Below are 22,582 nucleotides of genomic sequence, written 5' to 3'. Positions count from 1 at the left end.
TTCTTACTTCTCTTACGGTATTTTCCTCTAATTTTTTATTATTTAATTATTTAAATTTAATTTAATATGGAATTTTCGATTAAAATTAAAAGTTATGTTTTATGTTTTAATATTAAAGTCTATAAACTTTAAATTATTAATTTTAAATGATAAGGTTTGAATTAGGCTTGATTATGATCATGGTTGAATCATTTTGATATACTTAGTTGAATCATTTTATTGAGTTTAAATTAATTTTATATTAGATGAAATTTGAATTCGGATAAATTCAAATATGAGATTAACAAATTTAAATTATCAACTAATTGAATTAAATCATTCAAGTTTGAGTTCATGGGGTGTGGTAAAATTTCGGGTACCTTGTGGAACTTTCGCTAATGACCCACTCAATAAACCGGTTTTAGATAATTTTAATGTTTTTTTATCGTCCCTAGACAAAATCGACGGTGAAACGCGAATATGAAAATTTGTCCCTCACAAAACAAGTGGCGAAGGGTGGCGCCAAGTCAGCCATTAAAAAGATGAAGAAGAAGCTAAATAGCTTCAACGAGCCACACGATTTTCCATCGTCACCCATTTTTCTCCAGTCCCCTTCCTTCTCACTACTATACATTAAACAGTTCATTTTCAACTCAGTCATTTCTCAACTTGTTTATAGTTTCAGCTGCCTTCAAATTTGTTATAAACTTGCATTAGTGAGTGAATTACTTGGTACCCATTTCAATATTTGATCTTATCTTTAGATTTTTATATAGTTCTCGGGAATCCCATGTTGAAGAACCCTTTTGTTCTTTTTGGTGTTATTTTTTTTCTGCAATTTGGGTATTGTTTAATGCAATATGGTCTAGAGATTGAATTTGAAGAAACCTAATAAAGGAATCAGTGTAAAGAAAATATAAAAAAAATACTCGAAGATTGATACTTTTGATTCATTTGACTGAACTTTCCTAAAAAATTGTCCTTTTTGTTCTTTCCCCAGATTTCATCTTTTGATCTTGGTGTTTTTCATTAATCCGGTGTCTACATATTGGAGATTGATGTGTTTTTTTTTTTGAATTTTAGCGGATACCAAAGTTCGTTGAATTTTACCAAGTTTTGTTTGCTATTGGGAAACATTTGATCAATGTTGCCTGTTTGCTCAGCCGCTGCTGGTTGTTCTTCACATTCTCAGGTGGAGTTTTCACTGTCTTGAACCATAAATTTTCCTCTTCTATACACTATCCGACTCGATTGTATTGCATTTTTGAGTGAATGGGTTTAAATCATTTTTTAATTCTTGAATGTTTCAACTTTCAAGTTATGAAATTTAACTGCTTATGAAACACTTGATCAATTTCAAGGTTGAGGAGTTTATCCTAGTTGGTTAGTAAGGGATAAAGCTGCATTGAGGGGAATGCTTTATGTTAGTAAAGACCATATCTTATTCTGTTCGAAGCCTTTAATATGTCCTATTCATTTTGAGAATTTATGTTATTAGGATATTGGTAGAAGATCATATGTTGCTTGTTTATCTTGCCTCCGTTTTCAAGGTATGCTTTTTCTTGTGTAAACATTTTTTCCCAAATCCTGACATACCTTTAAAATCATTTTGCTTAATTGTTTTTCAAGAAGTAGTTCATTCATGTATTTGACGAGTTTGTACTAGTTGGTTAGCTATAGAGCTGCATTGAGGGAGTGTCGTGTGTCAGCAAAGGTTACTTATATCTTCTCCTGTTTGGAGTTTTTAATGCCATAGTTTTCATGTCGTTTGTTTTATCTTGCTTCATTTGCCAAGGTATAAATTTTCTTGTGTAACAAATGTATTCGCCGAATCGTGACATATCTTTAAAATGTTATTGCTTAATTGTGTCTAAGAAGTTGTTCCTTCGTTATTTGAAATGATGCCTCTAGCAGATTTCTTTCCATGGAGGGTTCCGGCCTTTCACTCCATATGAGAAGGACTTTCAGTTCAGATGTAATTCTCAAGACAAATCTGCTTTGGGCATGTCAAATGGAAATCATCTCCATAGAATGTATTTTAAACCACAAGCAACAAAATCTTTCTGCTCCGATTTTGTTGAAAGCACTGAACAACGAGTATCCATGGACCTGATTAACAGTTATTCTTGCCCAGATGAGTTGGTTGATGTCAAATGCAAAATTTCTAATGCATGGAGTTCTTCAGTTGAAGCAATAATGTCACCCACAGATGGAGAACTGAAATATGTTGAAAATTCTAGCATATCTTCTGCAGAAGAGAAACTTGTGGATTTGTCAAACCGGTCGGTTGAAAATGTAAATAATTACACAGGGATGGAGGGACCTGAAACCATATCAACTATTGACACAATACCCGAAACTCCAACTGCAGCATCTAACTCCGTGAACTTTGATAATGATTCACTATCCAGTGTGAAAACTGGTCTTGATGATTTTCTGGCTGGGGTTAACAAGTCTGTCAACTCTTCGCTAGACAAGGGAGAGAATGCTGTGAAAAACTTATTGGAAAAAATTACTTCCTCTATAACTTCTGTTAAGACGAGTACTTCTGAAGCTGTAGATAATGCTCAAGTTTTAGCTAACAATAAGGTTTCAAACTTGTCAAATGACTTGAAGGAAGCATCAAGTAAAGCTAACATATTTGCTGTTGACTTGTTGAGGCGTACAATTGTTGTAGTGGAGGATTCTTTATCAAACGGGGCTTCCACTTTCATATATTATTATGCTTCTGCCAAGGAACGTCTTCCACCGGAGATCAAAGACACACTGACTTTGTATGAAGAGAGAACAGGAAAAGCCTTAAAGCCTATTGGGGATGCCCTGCAACAGGTATCCTTTGGTATTCATATACTCCTGGTTTTAACGTTTTTAGATGATCCACTAACAGACTTCTGCTTGTTGATATCAGTGAGTAGTTGGGACTGATAGGAATTTATTTTACTAAAGATAGAACAATGAGTCCAAGCTTATAAAATCCCTTAGGATTCTATTTTCTAGTTCAAGGATAGATCTTTTTTTCATCAAGTTCATTATTATTCTGTTGTAAGCTTCTTCTTCTTCTTCTTCTTTTAATTTCTGTTTGCTGTAAGCAGGTTTACATTGGTATTGAGGGGCTGGAAAGGAGTCTAGGCTTTGACCCAAATGATCCCGTTGTCCCATTTTTCCTTCTCACTGGCACCTCAGCCACTTTATGGTATGAATGTTCTTATGTGCTCACTTTCATTATAAGTTTTAGAGAATATTTTCATTTTTGCAAGGGGAGTTTATATTTTGTATCAGATTTGTGCAGGGTGTTTTACCGGGTATGGGCATACGGTGGTTACTCTGGGGATTTATCTCCTCAACTAACTTTGGAGCTCTTGTCTGGAAAGGAGAATGTTTTACTTATTGATGTCCGGCCTGAGGCAAGATACCATAAACTTTTTTTGCCTTTTTTTTTTTTTACTGGGTATGACAATAAAGTACTAAAGCTCAAACTTAGGATCTCTGTATTAAACCTACCCACCCCTCATCCGAGCAAAGCTCAAATGGGTTTTGGGCTTCCTATTTTCTAACATGAATTATGTTATGTATTCTGAGATCCTATTCAAAGAGAATTAACTTAGTTCTCATAGTGCTCTCATGCCCTCTTCCTTGGGCGTAATTTGCCTTTGTAGATGGTTAATAATCTATTAGTTTCTGTGAGGTTAAAAGTTGTTTTTACCATTCTGTTGAATTTGAAGCGGCTAATTTTTGGGCATTAACTTTGTCAAGGTCTTAAGGGAGAGAGACGGCATTCCTGATCTTCGGCGAGCAGCTCGGTCTCGTTACGCTAGTGTATCTTTACCTGAGGTCGATTTGAACATCACTATCTTACTTAAAATTCAAATTTTCAATACATTTTCTCTGTTGCTTAGTGCCAAATATTGCTTTTTGCAAAATAAACAATGCATATTAGTATTTACTTTTATTAACTTTCCCTGAAGCTTTGCCCTTTGTGGTCTTCATTTCATTCAGGTTAATGGCTCAATACGGAAACTATTGAAGAGCGGAAGGGACCTTGATGACACCTTGATTGCCACTGTTATTCGAAACTTGAAAATTGTTGAGGTTTGTATCTTCTTGTTTTTCATTGTTTACCTCTTCACTGGTTTTAGTTCATTTTTTAAGCTAGAGCTTTGCAGAAAGAGTGAAAGAAGACCTTGAGCTCATTTCTATAAACTTATGCTAAGCTATTTCTATTTGTCCCAAGGTTTATCATTCGCATCCAGAATCTTCTTATTGTATCTAGCTAAAGTTAACTACTGGGCCTGGCCATTGTTATTGGTCTTTGAATAGAATATCATAATATATTTTTTCTTTTTCTACCACTTGTAGGACAGGTCAAAGGTCATAATTATGGATGCTGATGGTAGTCGTTCCAAAGGAATTGCAAGATCATTGAGAAAACTTGGGATTAAGGTAAGCAGTTCTGAATTTTCAAAGTTCTCCTTTAAGAAAATAGCTTTGAAATACCCAAAACTAGGGGAAAAGAAGAGTTATGATACCTGGAACTCAGATGGTGTATGTGTTTCTTTTCATTAATTAACATACATATCTTAGCATCGCGTGTCTGGCAACTAGAATGTAACAGATATTACAGTACCTTCTCTGAAATATTCTAGTTAGATATTTGAGAGAATCTTTGATCTAAGGCATGAATGTGTTCAGTTCAAATTGAAATAACCAGCATAGGTGCCTAGTTAAAGTTGAAATTTTCAATTAATTTGGTCTGATATAGTTTTTTAAGACTTATAAATATGCAGGCCCCAAATGGTTAAATCCCTAAATCCTAATATATCTTTTCAGAATCTGAATATTGCATTGTTGCCTGCTCTCTCAGTCTAATCTAACTCTTTTTTTTTCCCTAGATATCCTATCTTCTAACCTCTGGAGGACTTACAGAAAGCATTTGGTGACTTATGTAGGTTTTTCGGTATTGTGAAACTGATTGCATAAACTAATATTTAATTTGGGTTTTAAATCACAGAAACCATATCTGGTCCAGGGTGGCTTCCAGTCTTGGGTCAATCAGGGACTGCGAATTAAGGAACTCAAACCAGAGACAGCGCTTACTATACTCAATGAGGTATTTATGGAAGTCTTTATATAGAAAATGCCCAAGGTTGATTCATAAAATTATGATTTAATTGATTGTATTTTCTTTCTCTTTCATCTAGAAGGTCTCAACTACCTCTGAGTTTGTATGTTATAGACAGAACTGCCCGAAGTTTATCCATAAAATATTTGACCAAGAATAAAGGATGGAGAAAAGTAACATACTTTATTAGAATATACTTGGTCAGTGCGGAAAATAACCAATTCCTCTTGCATTAATCTGATTGATTTAGGTAGTTTAGTCTCATTTCATCTGCAATATTAATGTTACTGCTACCAAGTACAATAGCTATTTTATAGCTGATGTTCAAAGAACTGTATCAAAAAGTTACAACTTACACGTCCTCAGCATGGATGATATGTTTGAATGAAGAGTATTCTTTCCTTTTTAAACTGTTGGGAAAGCTTTACCAATTCGAAAGGTTATCCAAGGTTATAATTGAAATTTTATGTCATCTGGTTAGCAGTTATACATGTTCCAACCACTAAACTAAGCGTACAAACCTAGGTTAAGGTTGAACAAAAGAATGGGTGAACCGCATTCTACTTTGTTTTGGCATCCTACCTAAAAGAAGTTAATTATAGATGAAGAGGCTAACATGAATGCAGAACCACTTCAACCTCAAATGTTAGTGAGCACAGAAATACTACCACTTAACACTCCCATTTGCATATAGACGCATGTATCTATTAAGGGTCTATCTTGCTGACTACGTAATGGTGCAATGAAGAAGAAATAGGGGAATAAACAGCTAAGATATCCATATTCTGTTAAGCATCCATTCTTAAAATCTGATTGGCTAGTGCTAGAACATCCTACCTTAATATAAGACACTTCCAAACCAAATTATTACTGATCTAGGAATCCCAAATTGCCATCCTTGAATTTTTTGAATAAAATGTTTTCAACTGTTTTTTATTTTATTTTTAATTAATGTAAGGAATTTTGACTTGTGTTCACCACAGGAAGCTGAGGCAATATTAGAAGAAATTAGTCCTTCTCCGGTGCAAGTTCTTGGGTATGGTGTGGTAAGTCTCAGGTTCCTTTTGTGATATATAGTTTTTATAGTTTACTTTATGTACTATCTAAAGAAGGGTATTCCTATTATTACTCTAGCTCAAGTAATATTGGAAGTATGTGTGGTATCTAGTAAGGTGGTCCAATGTCATCATTGTCCTTACATGAAACATGTGAACCATATCAGTTGAAAATTAAAACCATCAAATGCTAATGTGTATCTTTGTGGCAGGGTTTAGTAGCAGCAATATATGCACTGCTAGGTGTGTATCTTGTCCTTCCTTGAAATATCAATTCCTTCTTTTTTTGTTAAATTGAAACCTGGAAGCAATGATTGATTATGACTTATCCCAAAGTATTCTACCAATATGCATTTTATACTTCTTAGTATTTCTGTAATGCATATTTGTGGTAAGTTTCTATTTGTTAATATCATTTTCAAGGTATTTTGCTATGATTTTGCACTTCATAATTATTTACTTTATTTCATTTTTATGTTTACTGATGTTCCATTTCTTTTTTCAGAGTGGGAGAAATCATTACAGCTTATTGGCATTCTTGGCCTAGTCCTGGTATGCAAACCTCCTGGTTTAACATGTTGTTGTCAAGTTCTTGGTATTTGGTATCAATTTCCTTGTTTGTCAAAATTAAAACAAACTTTTGATGTTTTGAATCTATTTGGGAAAAAAGGAAAAAAAAAAAAACTGCTGTTGCTTTGAACTATTGTTGTAAATTGAGGCTTTAATGCTGAACATCCTTCGTTCAATTTCTCCTATATTTTACTTTGAAGATGATACTTTAGCAGTTCATATAAATTTAGCCTATTGATATTGGTGATTCTAAAACTTCATTATTGTCGCTTGTGTTTTGACCAGACCATTTATGGGCGGGTCTCTTCATATGAGAGCTCTGAGGATCTGAAGAAAGACATAAGGTACACCCCTCTTCAAAACACTTACAATGCTGATATTCGTGATGTTAAAAAGACTGTTTTTAACTACATTGCTCAGATACATGATTTTTCTTGAACACCCGTGTCTGATACCCATGTCCAAACTATATGGACATTAACGGTATAGCTTATATGATACCATTGTCAAAAAATGGTTGTGGTAACTGTTGCTGATGCATTATCTTCGAGGGTGGCATGTTCTTTGTCTGCAGAATGATGAGAACTAAATAAAACTTATGAACTTGTCAAAAATGTCTTTTTGACTGTTGGTTATTCACATTAAGTAGAATTGTTTGACCTTGGCCTTCCTGTTTGGGTCGTCTATGAGTTAGCTGCTCATTAAGTTATTAGGTATTTCATGTGTAATTTTGCATGGTTATTATCTTACTCATGGATAGAGGATCAAGAATCTTCATCCTTCCTACAGCAGTTTGTTCATCTAACTAAAATGCTTCTTGAAGGTTGTTGCTAGCTCCTGTCACATTTGGAGCTCAGGCATTTTCATGGGTTTCTGGGAAGTTAGAAACCAATGGCATTGGACTTCCAACCTCACCCTCATCGTCAGATGTTCAGAGCCGAGTGTTGCAGGCTGCTGCAAAGCATGAATCTAAACCATCCGATTCAGAAGATCCATCTGGCGACGCAATGGCTTCAAGGAATGAGAAAGCCGATCTCTCTGAAGCATAGGTGTAGTACATTTTTCTTGCAATAAAATATCTCAATTGATCATCAGATTGGTGAATGCAAGTTGACCTGGCTCACTCAGATATAGTAAACAAAGAGTTTACATAAAGACTGACCTGTCTAAACGCTAAAAACAAGTCCTCTACATTAAGTTAGATCAGTGGAGTTCTATAATAATCATCAAACAAATCATATCAACCACAACCAATAAAGAAGTTTGGTAATTATTTCCAGATTTCCAAGTTGGTTTTGGTTAGAAATAGGTGCAGTCATATGTCATTTTTTTGTTATGGATTAATTTTCACATTGTGAACTATCAATGAACAACATGCTATTACTATGTGGTTATTTATCATTTTCCTGCAAAACTGGAATATTAGGGTATGCAGTCTTTATGCATAAGAGATTGAAGCATTCTGTTTATCTGCTTAGGTGTTGACATTTTTCGGTCCAATCTTGTGATGCTTGGGTATAATTGACCTATCTTGCTTACCCCTTGGGCACGTGGCATAGAAATGGACAAAGGGTTGGTATTGCTCGAAGCTCTGCTTCCTGTTGGATTCAAATCCTCTGCCAGCTCTATTAGCTATTAGCTTGATGCAAGCACCACCTTAATCCTTGAAAATAAATGGCCGTCAACTTTATGATAGTTAACCAGATACGGTGATAGTGGAGATTTTTTAACTCTTCAAAGCTGAAAGACTTATTTTCCTTTTCTCAGAAGCTTTTTGTCTCCATAATTGTGTTAGAAAAGGGGGATGGTATTATTTACTCTGGCTATGGTGCTTCCCTGTGATGCATGTGTTTGTCAAAAATGGATGGACCTTGAATATTGATGCATATTTTTCAGCACTCGTGACACATGTAATTATATGGCTTTGAATTCTAAGGTATCATTTAGGATTTCAGCCAATTCTAACCCAAAATTCTCAAGGGAACATACATCAATAATCTTGTAAGGTGATAATGATTCCATTCAGATTTGAGAAAAGCAAATAATCGATGATGTTACTACTTATACAGAGAAGGCAATGCTCGATACAAGATCCGTTAACATTCATTCATTATATACAAGTGTGAATTCAAGATATCCATCTTACTGAACAACTTATATCACAGGCTCATCACCCAGACAAATTTACTATTTGGGCATTCTACATATGGTATTACATCCTCTACAATCCTAAAATTGGTTTTTCTACTTTTCTTTCACTAGCATGAAACAAAACTTGATACAAAATTCAATCCCCAACCTCCATATCGGAATTAGAAATGAGTCCTCATTCATGGTTGAAACCCGTTTTCACTTGCTGTCAGTGAAATCTGCATCAATTACATCCTCATCTGACCCCTTGTTTGATGAATCTGAATGTCCAGTTTCGCCACCAGGTGTAGGGCCAGCAGCACTGCCACCACTGGGTTGGTTGTAGAGTGACTGGCCAAGCTGCATTACTTCTTGGTTGAGGGCAGCCATGGCATCTTTCATACCTTGTGTCGAGCCCCCAGAAATGGCATCCTTGAGCTCTTGCAGTTTTGCCTCTACTTTCTCTTTGACTGGACCAGGTACCTTATCTCCAAGTTCTTTCAGCTGCTTCTCTGTCTGGTATACAACAGAATCTGCCTGGTTCTTCGTGTCTATAGCATCTCTTTTCTCCTTATCCTCCTGTGCAAACCTCTCAGCTTCCTTTACCATTCTATCAACCTGCATATTATGACAGAATTCGGAAATGGTTCATCAAACAAAGGCATCTCCAATATAATTTGTGGAACAGCTTAAGATTTAAGAGCAGTTCATCTGAGCCACAACAGAAATATCAGATATGCATACCTCATCACTGGGCAAGGTACTGGCACCGGTAATAGTGATGTCCTGCTTCTTCCCAGTTCCCTTATCAACAGCAGTGACGGAAAGGATACCATTGGCATCAATGTCAAATTTGACTTCAATCTGCGGAACTCCACGTGGTGCTGGTGGGATCCCATCAAGTCGGAAGCTGCCCAGAGATTTGTTATCCCTAACAAACTCTCTTTCACCTTGAAGTACATTAATCTCGACACTTGTCTGACCATCAGCAGCGGTTGAAAACACTTCTGATTTGGAGGTTGGCAGCGTAGTGTTTCTTGGGATAATTTTGGTCATAACACCACCAAGAGTTTCTAGACCAAGTGACAATGGTGTCACATCCAAAAGCACAATATCACTGACATCTCCAGCTAAAACACCAGCCTACAACAATGAAGGAATAACGTTAAAAATAAGACAAGTCATAGCAAAATCTATAACCCACACTAACACATTCAACTGCAAAAGGAAGACAGTAATTTAGAACTTTCAATGTAACTCGAAAAAACCCACCTGAACTGCAGCCCCCAAGGCGACAACTTCATCTGGATTGACTGTCACATTAGGTTCCTTGCCAGTCATCTTCCTTACAAGTTCCTGAACAGCCGGGATTCGTGTTGAACCACCAACAAGAATCACCTCATCTATGTCTTTAAAGGAAAGTTTTGCGTCCCCCAGGGCGTTCTCTACTGGTTTCTTGAGCCTACAAATATATTAAATAGACAAGAAACTTAAAATCTCGAGAGATTAGGCCCAAATTTTAAGAGCAACATGATTTTGCCTCACCTTTTTTTTTTTTAAATAAACAGATCAAAGTAGTAAAACCTACCTGTCAAGTAAGTCTGAGCACAATTCCTCAAACTTAACCCTGGTAAGTGTGGTCTCGATGTGTTTAGGCCCTTCTGCAGTGGCAGTAATGAAAGGCAAGCTGGAACAGAAAAAAGAAAAAAGCTCCGTTAATAAGCAACACAAAGAATTCTTCACAAATGAAAGACAAAAAAAATAGGGGGAGAGTGATGCCTTATATTTGTCTGAGTCAAAGTTGATAACTCCATTTTAGCTTTCTCAGCTGCTTCAGTTAACCGCTGAAGAGCTTGTTTGTCTTTCAAAAGATCTATCCCTTCATCTCTCTTAAAGTTTTCGGCAAGCCAATCAACAATTCTCTGCAAGTGAGACAAGTTACAATGACATGCTTCAGCACTAGAACAATACAAAACACAAAGGAGAATGTCCGTTCATCCATATACCTACCTTATCAAAGTCATCACCGCCCAAATGTGTGTCTCCAGATGTAGAGAGCACCTCAAACACTCCATCACCAACCTCTAGCACTGTAACATATAAACAGATACACAACAAAGCATTTGCTGGTGTTAAATCTTCAGGTTTTTACCAATAAAAGAAGAACTACTAAGTCACTCACTGTAACATAGAATTTAATGATGCAAGCAGAGAGTTTCTCGAGAAGCCAATGTACCTGATACATCAAAAGTACCACCTCCAAGATCAAAAACAAGGATGGTTTCATTGTTCTTTTTCTCAAACCCATATGCCAAAGAGGCAGCAGTAGGTTCATTGATAATCCGGAGCACTTCTAACCCAGCAATTCGGCCTGCATCCTTTGTTGCTGTCCTTTGGGAATCATTGAAGTAAGCAGGGACAGTAACAACAGCTTTGGTCACACTATCGCTCAAAAACTTCGAGGCATCATCAACAAGCTTTCTCAATACCTATATCCAAAAGTAAAAACAATCCTTTAACATAGAAAGATTTTAAATTTCTAACACAGAACCAAGACAATGACTATACAAGACACTGATGTTCATAAGCTATTCGAGTTCAGATAAAGATCTCGAATTCGACTCAATTATTGTTGAATCAAACTCTAACTCAAGTTGCTTTTCCTTTTAAGTTACAACTATCTATATCAGCAATTACAATTACAAGCGCCAAATTAAATAACTTAATAACTGAATCAACTCAAGTAAGAAGCAAGCGATATAATATACCTGAGCTGAAATTTCCTCGGCGGCGAATTGTTTACTAATGGCAGGACACTCAAGCTTAACATTTCCATTTTCATCTCTGATAACCTTGTAAGAAACTTGTTTGGCTTCTTCGTCTACTTCCGACATCTTCCTTCCAATAAACCTCTTAACTGAGAAAAACGTATTTTCAGGGTTCACCACGGCTTGTCGTTTCGCTATCTGCCCAACCAACCTATCTCCACTCTTTGTATACGCCACCACCGACGGCGTCGTTCTTTGCCCTTCCGCATTGGTAACTATGGTGGGTTTCCCCCCTTCCATGGCCGCCACGGCGGAGTTAGTTGTCCCGAGATCGATTCCCACCACTTTCTCGTTTACAACTCTCACCGGCCCAACATTGTACCGTTTACCGTTGCTGTTTTTGGTTTTAGCAAGTCGTAAGAAGGTGGCGCTTAACGGCGACGTTTTCCCCAGTCTCTGCCCGAAGAAAACCGTTCTGGATGAATGTTGGTTGGGTTTTCTCGAAGAAGCGAAACCCATACCTCCAAGGACATGGATTTGGGCAGTCGAAGACGCCATTTTTGCAAGCGTACGTAATAAAAGATATCAACAATTATAATTGGAAGTGAATAAAGAAGGGTTTTTTTAGATTGAGAAACTGAGAAATAAAGAAAAACACCTAAAATTCTTTGTGAAGAAGGCAAATCGAAGGCGTTAAGCTGAGCTAGAGAAAATATAAGGAGTGTCATTAGAAGAAACGAGAGCGAAGTGTGACAGTGAATGGTGCAAGCTTGGGGGTTGGGTGGTGACACGTGGACAGAATCGAGAATGCTCTGAAAACGTTGGGTCTGATATGATACATTTTGTCGCTGTTTGGATGGAAAGAAAAAGAAAGTTCCAGGTGGTTGCAGAATTTGGGCCTTCGAAAAGCTAAAATCCATTGCTATTTCCAAGAAAATATTCTGATAAACAAAGCCCAAAAATGAATTAAAAATGCCCAGCTTGATTCTTTCTCCCGTACAAATATCCTCGAATGATAACAGATATGAGTTTGAATTTTGAATCCCGACGGTTCGTACCTTCTCATCAATGGCATGAACTGCAAACAGAAGCTGTGGTGCGTAATGATTTTAGAAGGGCACCAATACTATTTCGAAAAGAACTTAAATACAACTTCTCGACGGATCTCGTATAAGCTTCCCGATCACACATGATATATCAATGAATCCATCTTCCGTCCCAAATCAACTTATCATTGGTTTGTGTGGTAGCGATAAGCAGATCTGAACTGTGCTATCTAAGGTTGCCATTTGTGTGATCTACCAGCCGGTTGATTTACCTTTCCACCTATATTCGTCAAGCGCTCGGCAGAATCAAAGTACGTCAACAAAATGACGAATGGTTATATTTTTTAATAATAATGCAAAAGAATAAATTTTAGTTTTTTAAATAATTTAATTAAAGTAAATTGAGTTTGGGAAGAGTATATATATATTATTTCTTTAAAATTTGATGACATGATTTGATTTTATTGGTGTTTAAAATTATTTTTTTTAAATTATTTTAATATAAATTATTCTCATAATGTAATTATAAAAATAAAAATAATTTAAAACTTTAAAAAATTCATATAGATTAATACATATACATACGAGTTAGTATCAATTGAAACGACTTAAGATACATAAAAACAATCAAAACACATTGACATTTAAATTAAAATGAAAAATCATTTAATACTTATTCAAAACACAAAATGCACAAAACAACTTATACGAAAATATTACTCGCTACCATATTGTTAGCATTTATCATTTGCTTTCAAACTTAATGTTAGTGATACATTTTTAAAATTTTAGTATATTCGAATTTACATCTTCCTATAATCACAACAATATTCATATCAATTAAATTAAGAAAAAAATTTTCTTAAACTGCATTCATTAATCTGTCTACCAATACAAGAAAAGTGCATAAAATTTTAATACATTTGAAATGAAACCGGAAGAAATACAAGTCAAAGAAAAACTCATGGGCACCACTCATCTTCAAACATTGAATCTTAATGATTGTAAGACTAAGAATCGTGGAGATTTTATGTTTTTACGTAGGTTTTAGACTCAAGTGCTAAGTTCAATATATTAAAATATTCATTTGGAATAATTTGTTTGATATATCTTTCTTTCGAAAAAAATCGTATATATTATATAAAAAAAAAGCGACCAGAGTATATATAAAAATATTGAGCTCTAAATAGTTTTTTAAATTTCAAAATAAAGTGATTTATTTTTAATTTAAGTTTTAAATATAATTTTCTTAACATTAACATTAATAAAATTTTAAATAATAAATCATATTATGCATAATGCATTAAATTATAATTAAAATTTAAATCTCAATACAAATCACAAAATAATATAATTACATGCAACAATCATATATATCATAACATTTGTCATATATATATATATCATATAAAAGAATGTACAGAGACGTATATGGAAACATTGAATTAAGGGATAGTTTTCGAATCCATTATTAACTTTATTTAATTACATTATATAACATTTTAATTTAATCACATTATATAACTATTAATTTAATTTAATTATCATTTTATATACCTGTTGCTCATGTCATATAATATTTTAATTTAAATTGATTTAAAAATCAAATACATATAGCATTTATTTTTTATCTAATTCATCAAGTAATAAATAAGAGAAAATAAATTGTTTTATTATATTAAAATATATGATAGCATACATTCACATATCAAATCATATCATATATAACAATATTAGCATACATTCACATATCAAACCATATCATATATAACAATATATATAAACAAAATTTTTAAATAATTATTAGTTTTAAATCAATTTTAAGACATTTATCACCTAGTACTTACTAACACATCTGTAACACCCCAAACCCGGCCCAGACGTTATGACCGGATCCGACATGCCACATCGAAGCGTTCAAAATATTTTATATTGTTGATCTAGAAGAACTTACTTAGTGTTTTAAAAGATAATTTCATTATAGGTTAAAGTGAATGGAAGTTGTGCACCAGGTAGGAAACCGGAAAAGAGGTGGTGAGTCCATCGGACTGCTTAAGTACCAAGCTCCCTTCGGATCCAATCCTAGACATGCATACCGCCATTGCCACACCTTAACGTCATGGATATTTCTAGGAAACCGATTTTATTAAGTCATTTTTAGGAAAAGTGATTAAATTTGGAAAATACTTTCATTGCGGAAGCTTTGCTTGTTGTCGTGTTATTTTGAAATCAATTGTTGTTTTTGAAAACGCGCCCTAAAGCTATCCAATTTCAACAGTTAAAATAAGTAATACCTATCTTAGTAATACATATTAAAACCATCAAAAATAATTAAGCGGCCTTATTACATTTAAAAACCCAAAACTTCAAACGTAAATAAAAGGATGTCCAGTTCACCAGAAGAAAATCAAACTTTCAGAACGGGTGGCCACTCCGAATTCCCTCACAGCTCCAAGCCCACTATGGTTGGGGATTACCTACGTGGATGAAAATAAAAGAGGTGAGTTTGGGGAAAACTCAGTGTGTAAATTAACCCAACCATAGCCTATATTAGCTCAAACCACAGATATAGAATAAGTTGGCCTTAGCCCAGAACAGAATTCAGAATAAAGCCCATAGGCCCATAACAGAACAGAACAAATATTACATGTTTATGCAGAAACCCAACCCAGATTCATCCATAACACCCCCGTACCAGCCTTACACCATGTGGGGAGACTACTCGACCCACCCAACCGCTACACACCACAGAAATCGCAGCGAGGCTGCCAGATATTGTGACGAAGTCACCAGATACAGATATTGTGGCAGAGCCACCAGAACAGATATATGTGGCAGAGCCACCAGATCAGATAATTGTGGCATAGCCACCAGATCAGATATATGTGGCAGAGCCACCAGATCAGATAATTGTGGCATAGCCACCAGGACGCTTCCTCCATAATATAACCCATGTCCCCATGCAACAGATATATAATCATGGCATACATCATACAGAATCAGATCGTCATGTTTGTCAGTCAAAATTAACCCTAGGGTATAACGGTAATTTTGCACCTAGGGGTATAACAGTAATTTTCCATACATAGGGGTATTATAGTAATTTAGCTACTTTTAGGGTTTTCATGCATATCCTAACTATTTACGTACTATCAGAACACTTACCGCGCATACTTATCGAATTGGGCCCGTTGGCCCATGAACCCGATCTTTGGCCCATTAAGCCCAAATTATCAAAATGTACGAAATCGCGCGTACTTCAGTTTATTACTTTAGATTACCAAATATACAAACCCAACTATCTTACGAGCATTCGCACACTCGTAAATTCCTAAAATACCGACTTTTCGGCTTTTGCCAATCTATTCTATGAGAGGGTGTCAGTTACACACCTGTTTGCGACGATATGCTGACGAGATCCACACACGAACCGCCTACAATTGGATTACTAACACGTTAATCTAACTATTCAAATACAAACTACGTATTAACCCCTTACAATATTCGGCCAACCACACCTACAGATCATAGTAAGCTTATAAGAAAACAATAAGCAACTCATTAACAAATTTTTGTCAATGTTTACCACATAATCATAATTTCACTGCAAGCTGTCTTCCTGAGCAACAGTCACTAAATTATTTATAACTGGAGCTACGAAACTCCAAATCAAGTGCCGTTAATTTTCCTTGAAAATAGACTCATATATCTTCTATCCATAAAATTTTCAGAATTTTTGGTATGGCCAATCAATACCAGATTTTTCTTAAAGTTTCTCATGTTTCACTGTTTGACTAATCTGACCACTCTTCATTACGAATCAAATTTCTCGTTGTACAGAATTCAAAATATGTTCTAGTTTATTCCATTTGAAACTAGACTCATTAAGCTTTAATTACATAATTTATGCAGCTTCTAACTCATCTCCCACAATTTATGGTGATTTTCCAAATTCACGTTACTGCTGCTGTCTCAAGCAGATTTATTACCAAATCACTCTTTCACACCTAACTTGCATGCTTGTTATTTAAACATGTATATCACCAATCAATCATCACATATCTATGATTTTACTTAAGTATAATCTCCATTTCATCATTTTAAAGCACAACATCTTAGCCGATTTTTCCCCTTAGCATCTAAGGCACATGCATGCTCATTTGTTTGGCTCAACTTCACCTATCTTCCATTTTTCATCAAAAGAACATGAAACAACAACCATTTCCTTAATTTTAATTCATGACTAAATGCTCACAACACAACTAAAAACCAAAATATGCTTCAAGAGTTAAGGTAGAATCAAGAAGAACTCATGAACATCAAGATAGAAGCAAACTACCATGAACTTACCTTCAATTTTCTTCCCCAAGTGACCGAACATTCAAGAGCTTTCTCCTCTCCTTTCTCTTCTCTAACTTTCGGCTACGATGAACAAAGATAGACAAAACTTTGTTCTTTTCACCCCTTTTTCTTTTAATAAAATTTCATATTTCATCCATTTAATTCTTTAATACAAAAGACATGAAATGTCCATCAGGGAATATTTATCTAAACCATTATCATGGAACATTTACCTAACCCATTATCATGGAATATTTACCTAATCCATTATCATGGAACATTTACCTAACTCATTATCAATTTGTACCATGAATTATGGATATCAAGTGCTCATATTGTCTACAACAACATGATGGCTGGCCACTTCATGTAAAATGGGAGGTTTGTCATGCAAATCCTCCTATTTTGCACTCCTATTTATTTGGCCACTTCAATTTAGCCTATAGCATTTTCAAACATTTTCACATAGGTCCTATTTCATAATTTCACCCCCTTTTTCTTATGGAACAAAAATTAACTAAAATTGTCGGATTCTATCTTAAGCTTGGGCCTTCTAGAGGCCCACTAACATAATTAAACCTATGCCAACATTCACAGAATTCCCGAAAATTGGGGCATTACAACATCAGTATGATTTAATTTTTATAAGAAATTATTGTTGAAAAATTATAAAATATTAAATAAATTCATAAAAATAATTACACGTATTTTAATAAACACACGGATATGCAAAGTAGTTTTTTTTTCAATATATATATATTTAGAGGATGTTTTAAAATGTCATAACTAGTAATAATATTCAAATTTATAAAAATCTAATTTCTTTTATTTGAATAAAACCGTACAGAAGATTCAAACTTTGTTTTTAGCAAATAAATTTAATTTTAATTTTTTGATAATATCTAAATTTTAATTTAATTCATTCATTTTCAAAGCAAATATAAAATGAAATTTAAACATGTGCTATTATTTAAAAGAATGGTAAATATATATTTTTGTACTTGAAATTCGCTTTAAGATTTAATTTGGTACTTAAATTTTTTTTCCAATTAGATATATGAACTTGTCATCTTAGTTCAAATTGGCACGTAAGCTTGGTTTGTTTTTCAAATTAGTACTTATAGTAAATAACTTATTTAAACCAATTTGAACTATAAAGCCAAGTTCAGATATTAATTTGAACCAAACAGCCAAGTTCAAGTATCTAATTAGACAAAAGAAAAACCTTAAGTACCAATTTGAACCTTAAAACCAAGTTTAGGAACCAAAATATATATTTACCCTAAAAAAAGTAATTTCGGGCCACCATTTTCAAAAGCAAAATGAAAAAAAAAAAAGGAGATAAAAGACAGGCTGTATATTTGTTTTATTTTGTTGAAGCACTTTGTAATAAAAGAATAAAAAGAGCTAAAACTAGCCGTTACAAAGCTTGTGAATTTCTTTCTCAACGTTCACATTTCCAGTTTTATCCATTTGAAAAACTCGAACGTTAACATCTTTTGGTACATAAATTCGAACGTTATTCAAAACCCCTTATATACTCTGCTAGGTCTTCTTACTTTCATTCATCAAAAAACTTCAATCTTTTACAGGAAAACAAAATTTCAAGCTTGAAATTTTGATTCAAACACTTTTCCTTTTCATTCTCTCATAAAACTCAAATCCCAAGTTCTTATCAATGGGTCTCTCAGTCGAGAATTCAGTAACACAATCCCACACACGAACCCACAAAATCTTCTTAATCAGCAATTACCTTCTATTGGGAGCCGCCTCCAGTTGCATCTTCCTCACCCTTTCCCTCCGCTTATTCCCTTCCCTGTGTGGATTCTTCCTTATCCTCCTCCATGTCATCACCATCGCCGCCGTCGTCTTGGGTTGCTCCGTCGCCATTTCGGGTTCCAACAAACGCTACTTGGCTTACATGGTGTCGATGGTGCTGACATCAATATTCGAAGGCTCTGTTTCGGTTCTTATCATGACCCGAACGTCGGATTTCTTGGGGTACTTGAGGTCTTATGTGAGGGAAGATGATGGTGTTTTGATATTGAAACTGGCTGGCGGGTTATGCGTGGCTGTTTTCTTCTTGCAGTGGGTGGTTTTGGGGCTGGCGTTTGTGTTGAGGTACTATGTTTTGGTGGAAGGCCACGGGGTGGGCAATGGCGGTTCATTGAAACAGGGGAATGGGAAAGTTGCAGATGAGGATTTGAAGAACTGGCCTTGGCCTTTCCAAGTTTAAAGATAGCAATTAATCTGTTCTTTTAAAGTCTTCATTTTTGTTTGGTAAATCCCACTATGTTTCTTGGTAGTGTACTGTATTGCTTGTCTATCTCTACTGTGTGTGTAATCAGATTGGTTACTTATTCATTTCATTAGAGTTCAATAAATTGTTGATTTCTTTATAGCTTTTGCTTCTGACTGGATCTCAAAGTTTTTGGTTAATGATTTATGGCTGGGTTGATGACTCATTTGTTACCCAAACCCATTTCAAATTCCGCCACCACCTTGCTCAATAGTCCGTTCTATTATTCCAAAAAGTAAAATATTGAAACCGTTTCATAACAGTACGAATTTTTTTTTGAAAAAAAAACAAAACGATTACTGTGTATATCTTGAATTTTTGAATATTTTTATTTTAATGTTAATGTTAATTAATTGATGATCGAAAAAGATAAAATTAGATAATTATTAGTGTAATAATAAATCTGCATCCCAAAAGAAAACAGCCTCGATTTTTAAGTTCTTCGCCACTAAAATAATTATGAATATAGAGAGGTTTTCAGTGAAGGTTGGCTAAATGAATCATAAGGTTTTGGAATTTAAATGGTCGGAAGTTTAAGTCAAGTTTTAGTTATGTAAATTATGTGATCGAATTTGTTTTAGTTTTTGAGTTAATTGGTTTAATGATAAAATTAGTTATTAATGCTTATATGTTTTGTCGAAATAGTCTTAATTGAATTTTTGAGTATTTTTAGCATCAATTTTTGTTTTTTTTTCTTTAACAAATTTGTTGCGGAAAGGATCGTTTCGAGAACTCCGATATGACTACAAGTAAATTGACCGGAACGAAAAATAAAGTGAACACAAGGATTTACGTGGTTCGGCTTTAATGCCTACGTCCACGGGCAGAGGCGAAAAGAAATTTCACTATAACAAGATGAAGATTACAAGTGTTTTACACTCAAGACACAACCCGAGAACCTCACAACTCTCAACCCCTATAGAAAACCCGAAAGCTAAAATCCTAGCTTTCAAAGAACAAGCTTTGCTCTCTCTTGGTTTGGGATGATGAATATGGCTAATGAACCTCTCTATTTATAAGAGAGTTCAAGGACATAATTGTCCAAAACTTTGGCAAAGATTTGTGGTTGAAAATGGACACCAACAACCATCCACTAATCCACTACCACCAACAACCCACTACCAACAACAACAATCCACTACCAATTTTAAGCCATTTCTTAACAAATCTCCACCTTGGCTTGAAATTTACCAAGCTGAACATCATAGTGAATTCCTCGAACTGGATCACCTCTTCCAAACGCCTCTCTGGCGCTAATCAATCCCGAATACCTATCAAGTCCAAGCAATGCTTGAACTTATATGCAGGGATCACCTTAGTTAACATATCTGCAGGATTCTTCTCGGTAGCAACCTTGCTGATAACAATGTCACCTTGCGTAACATGTTCCCGAACAAAATGATATCTGACATCAATGTGTTTGGTCCGTTCATGAAACATCTGATTTTTAGTCAGATGTATGGCACTCTGGCTATCGCAAAATACAACAGTGAAATCCTGTTGTAAACCCAAACTGCTTACTAGACCTTTCATCCACAATGCTTCTTTCACTGCTTCTGCTAACGCCATATATTCCGCCTCAGTCGTAGATAAGGCTACGGTAGACTGTAACACAGCTTTCCAACTAATGGCTCCTCCAGAATAAGTGAAAACATAACCCGTCAGAGATCTTCTTTTGTCCAGATCTCCAGCATAATCAGAGTCCACATAGCCCGTGACACTGCTAGTGCAGTCACTCTGATCATATACCAAGCATAAATCTGCAGAACCTCTCAAGTACCTGAGAATCCATTTCACGGCCTGCCAGTGTTCCTTGCCAGGACAACTCATGTATCTGCTGACCACACTAACTGCATGTGAAATGTCTGGACGAGTGCAAACCATTGCATACATCACGCTTCCAACTGCACTCGAGTATGGAATGTGAGACATTTGCTGCTTTTCTTCATCAGATTGTGGTGACAACTCTGCAGAGAGTTTGAAATGTGGTGCCAACGGAGTACTCACAGTTTTCGCTTTATCCATGCCGAAGCGTTGAAGAACCTTTTCAATGTAGTTCTTCTGCGACACACGAAGCTTGCCCGCCTTGCGATCTCTGTGAATATCCATGCCCAAAATTTTCTTGGCAGCACCCAGATCCTTCATCTCGAACTCACCACTCAACTGCGACTTTAACTTGTTGATTTCCGACATGTTTTTGGAAGCAATTAACATGTCATCAACATACAGCAACAAATAAATGTGCGAACCATCTGAGAGCTTCCGATGATAGACACAAGCATCATAGTCACATCTTGTGTAACCATGCTGAATCATGAAGCTATCAAACCGCTTGTACCACTGCCTTGGGGATTGTTTCAATCCATATAAAGACTTCTTTAATAGACAGACATGGTCTTCTTTACCAGGAACTGTAAAACCCTCTGGTTGACGCATGTAGATTGTTTCCTCGAGCTCACCATGCAAGAACGCCGTTTTTACGTCAAGCTGCTCAAGTTCTAAATCAGACTTGGCCACCATGGCAAGTAATACACGAATGGAAGAATGCTTTACGACTGGGGAGAAAACTTCATTGTAGTCAATCCCCTCTTTCTGAGTGAAGCCTTTAGCAACCAATCGTGCCTTGAATCTAGTTGCTTCAACCCCTAGGATGCCTTCCTTTTTCTTGAAGACCCATTTGCAACCAACTATCTTCTGGTTACTTGGCGGCTTAACCAACTCCCAAGTATGGTTCTTGTGAAGAGATTCTATCTCCTCACTCATAGCAATTGCCCACTGTGCCGACTCATCACACGTGACAGCCTCATTATAACTGGAAGGTTCTATACCAATGGACTCCGCCACACTGAGCGCGAAAGACACCAGATTAGCGTAACGCGGATTTGGTTTGATTTGTCTCTTCGTTCTTCCAGTGGCAATGCTATATGGTTTTTCTTGAGGGGACTCATCTTCATCGGAATCTTGCACCTCAACTTGATCATCCTGGACTGAAGTACCTTCCGTAGGAATTGGAGCGTCCACCTGACACTCCACCTGCTTCTCAACACCGTGATCTCCCATTCTATCTGACTCCTCCTTTTCCCGGGAATTTGTGGTGGATCGAAGCATGGATGACTCATCAAAAGTCACATCTCTGCTGATGATGAACTTGGACGAAACCGGATCAGGACACCACAACCTGTATCCTTTCACCCCTTGGCCGTATCCAAGAAATATGCATTTCTTCGCCCTCGGTTTGAGTTTTCCCTCATTTACATGAGCATACGCAGGGCAGC

General features: G+C 35.7%; 3 protein-coding genes across 4 annotated transcripts; 2 read left to right on the top strand and 1 right to left on the bottom strand.

Annotated features, from left to right (window-relative positions):
- Positions 1-447: 447 nt before the first annotated feature.
- Positions 448-8,609, top strand: LOC107943623 (calcium sensing receptor, chloroplastic). Of its 2 annotated transcripts, none has more exons than XM_041077192.1 (15): positions 448-695; positions 1,063-1,171; positions 1,894-2,808; positions 3,072-3,172; positions 3,269-3,383; positions 3,733-3,810; positions 3,976-4,068; positions 4,336-4,419; positions 4,988-5,086; positions 6,082-6,144; positions 6,366-6,396; positions 6,659-6,705; positions 7,009-7,067; positions 7,547-7,772; positions 8,202-8,609. In XM_041077192.1, exons 2-14 carry the CDS (start codon positions 1,124-1,126, stop codon positions 7,770-7,772), a joined length of 1,959 nt encoding a protein of 652 aa, XP_040933126.1. In that variant the 5' UTR covers positions 448-695; positions 1,063-1,123; the 3' UTR covers positions 8,202-8,609. The 2 variants fall into 2 exon arrangements, with proteins under 2 accessions (XP_040933126.1, XP_040933127.1); XM_041077193.1 differs by having other exon boundaries at positions 503-711.
- A 206-nt stretch (positions 8,610-8,815) lies between these two features.
- Positions 8,816-13,065, bottom strand: LOC107943622 (heat shock 70 kDa protein 6, chloroplastic). Its single transcript, XM_016877394.2, has 8 exons — positions 11,622-13,065; positions 11,090-11,342; positions 10,864-10,943; positions 10,633-10,775; positions 10,442-10,540; positions 10,126-10,315; positions 9,598-9,996; positions 8,816-9,471 (listed from the first exon to the last, which is right to left on the bottom strand). The coding sequence occupies exons 1-8, from the start codon at positions 12,177-12,179 to the stop codon at positions 9,073-9,075; spliced, it is 2,121 nt and encodes a 706-aa protein (XP_016732883.1). The 5' UTR covers positions 12,180-13,065; the 3' UTR covers positions 8,816-9,072.
- A 5,452-nt stretch (positions 13,066-18,517) lies between these two features.
- On the top strand, positions 18,518-19,407 carry LOC107943621 (uncharacterized). Its single transcript, XM_016877392.2, has one exon. The coding sequence runs from the start codon at positions 18,687-18,689 to the stop codon at positions 19,242-19,244; it is 558 nt and encodes a 185-aa protein (XP_016732881.1). The 5' UTR covers positions 18,518-18,686; the 3' UTR covers positions 19,245-19,407.
- The last annotated feature ends 3,175 nt before the right edge of the window (positions 19,408-22,582 follow it).

This window comes from Gossypium hirsutum, chromosome A09, assembly GCF_007990345.1.
Source record: "Gossypium hirsutum isolate 1008001.06 chromosome A09, Gossypium_hirsutum_v2.1, whole genome shotgun sequence".
NCBI lineage: Eukaryota > Viridiplantae > Streptophyta > Magnoliopsida > Malvales > Malvaceae > Gossypium > Gossypium hirsutum.
Note: the sequence above shows the minus strand (reverse complement) of the source record. Positions and strands in the feature narration are given on the sequence as shown.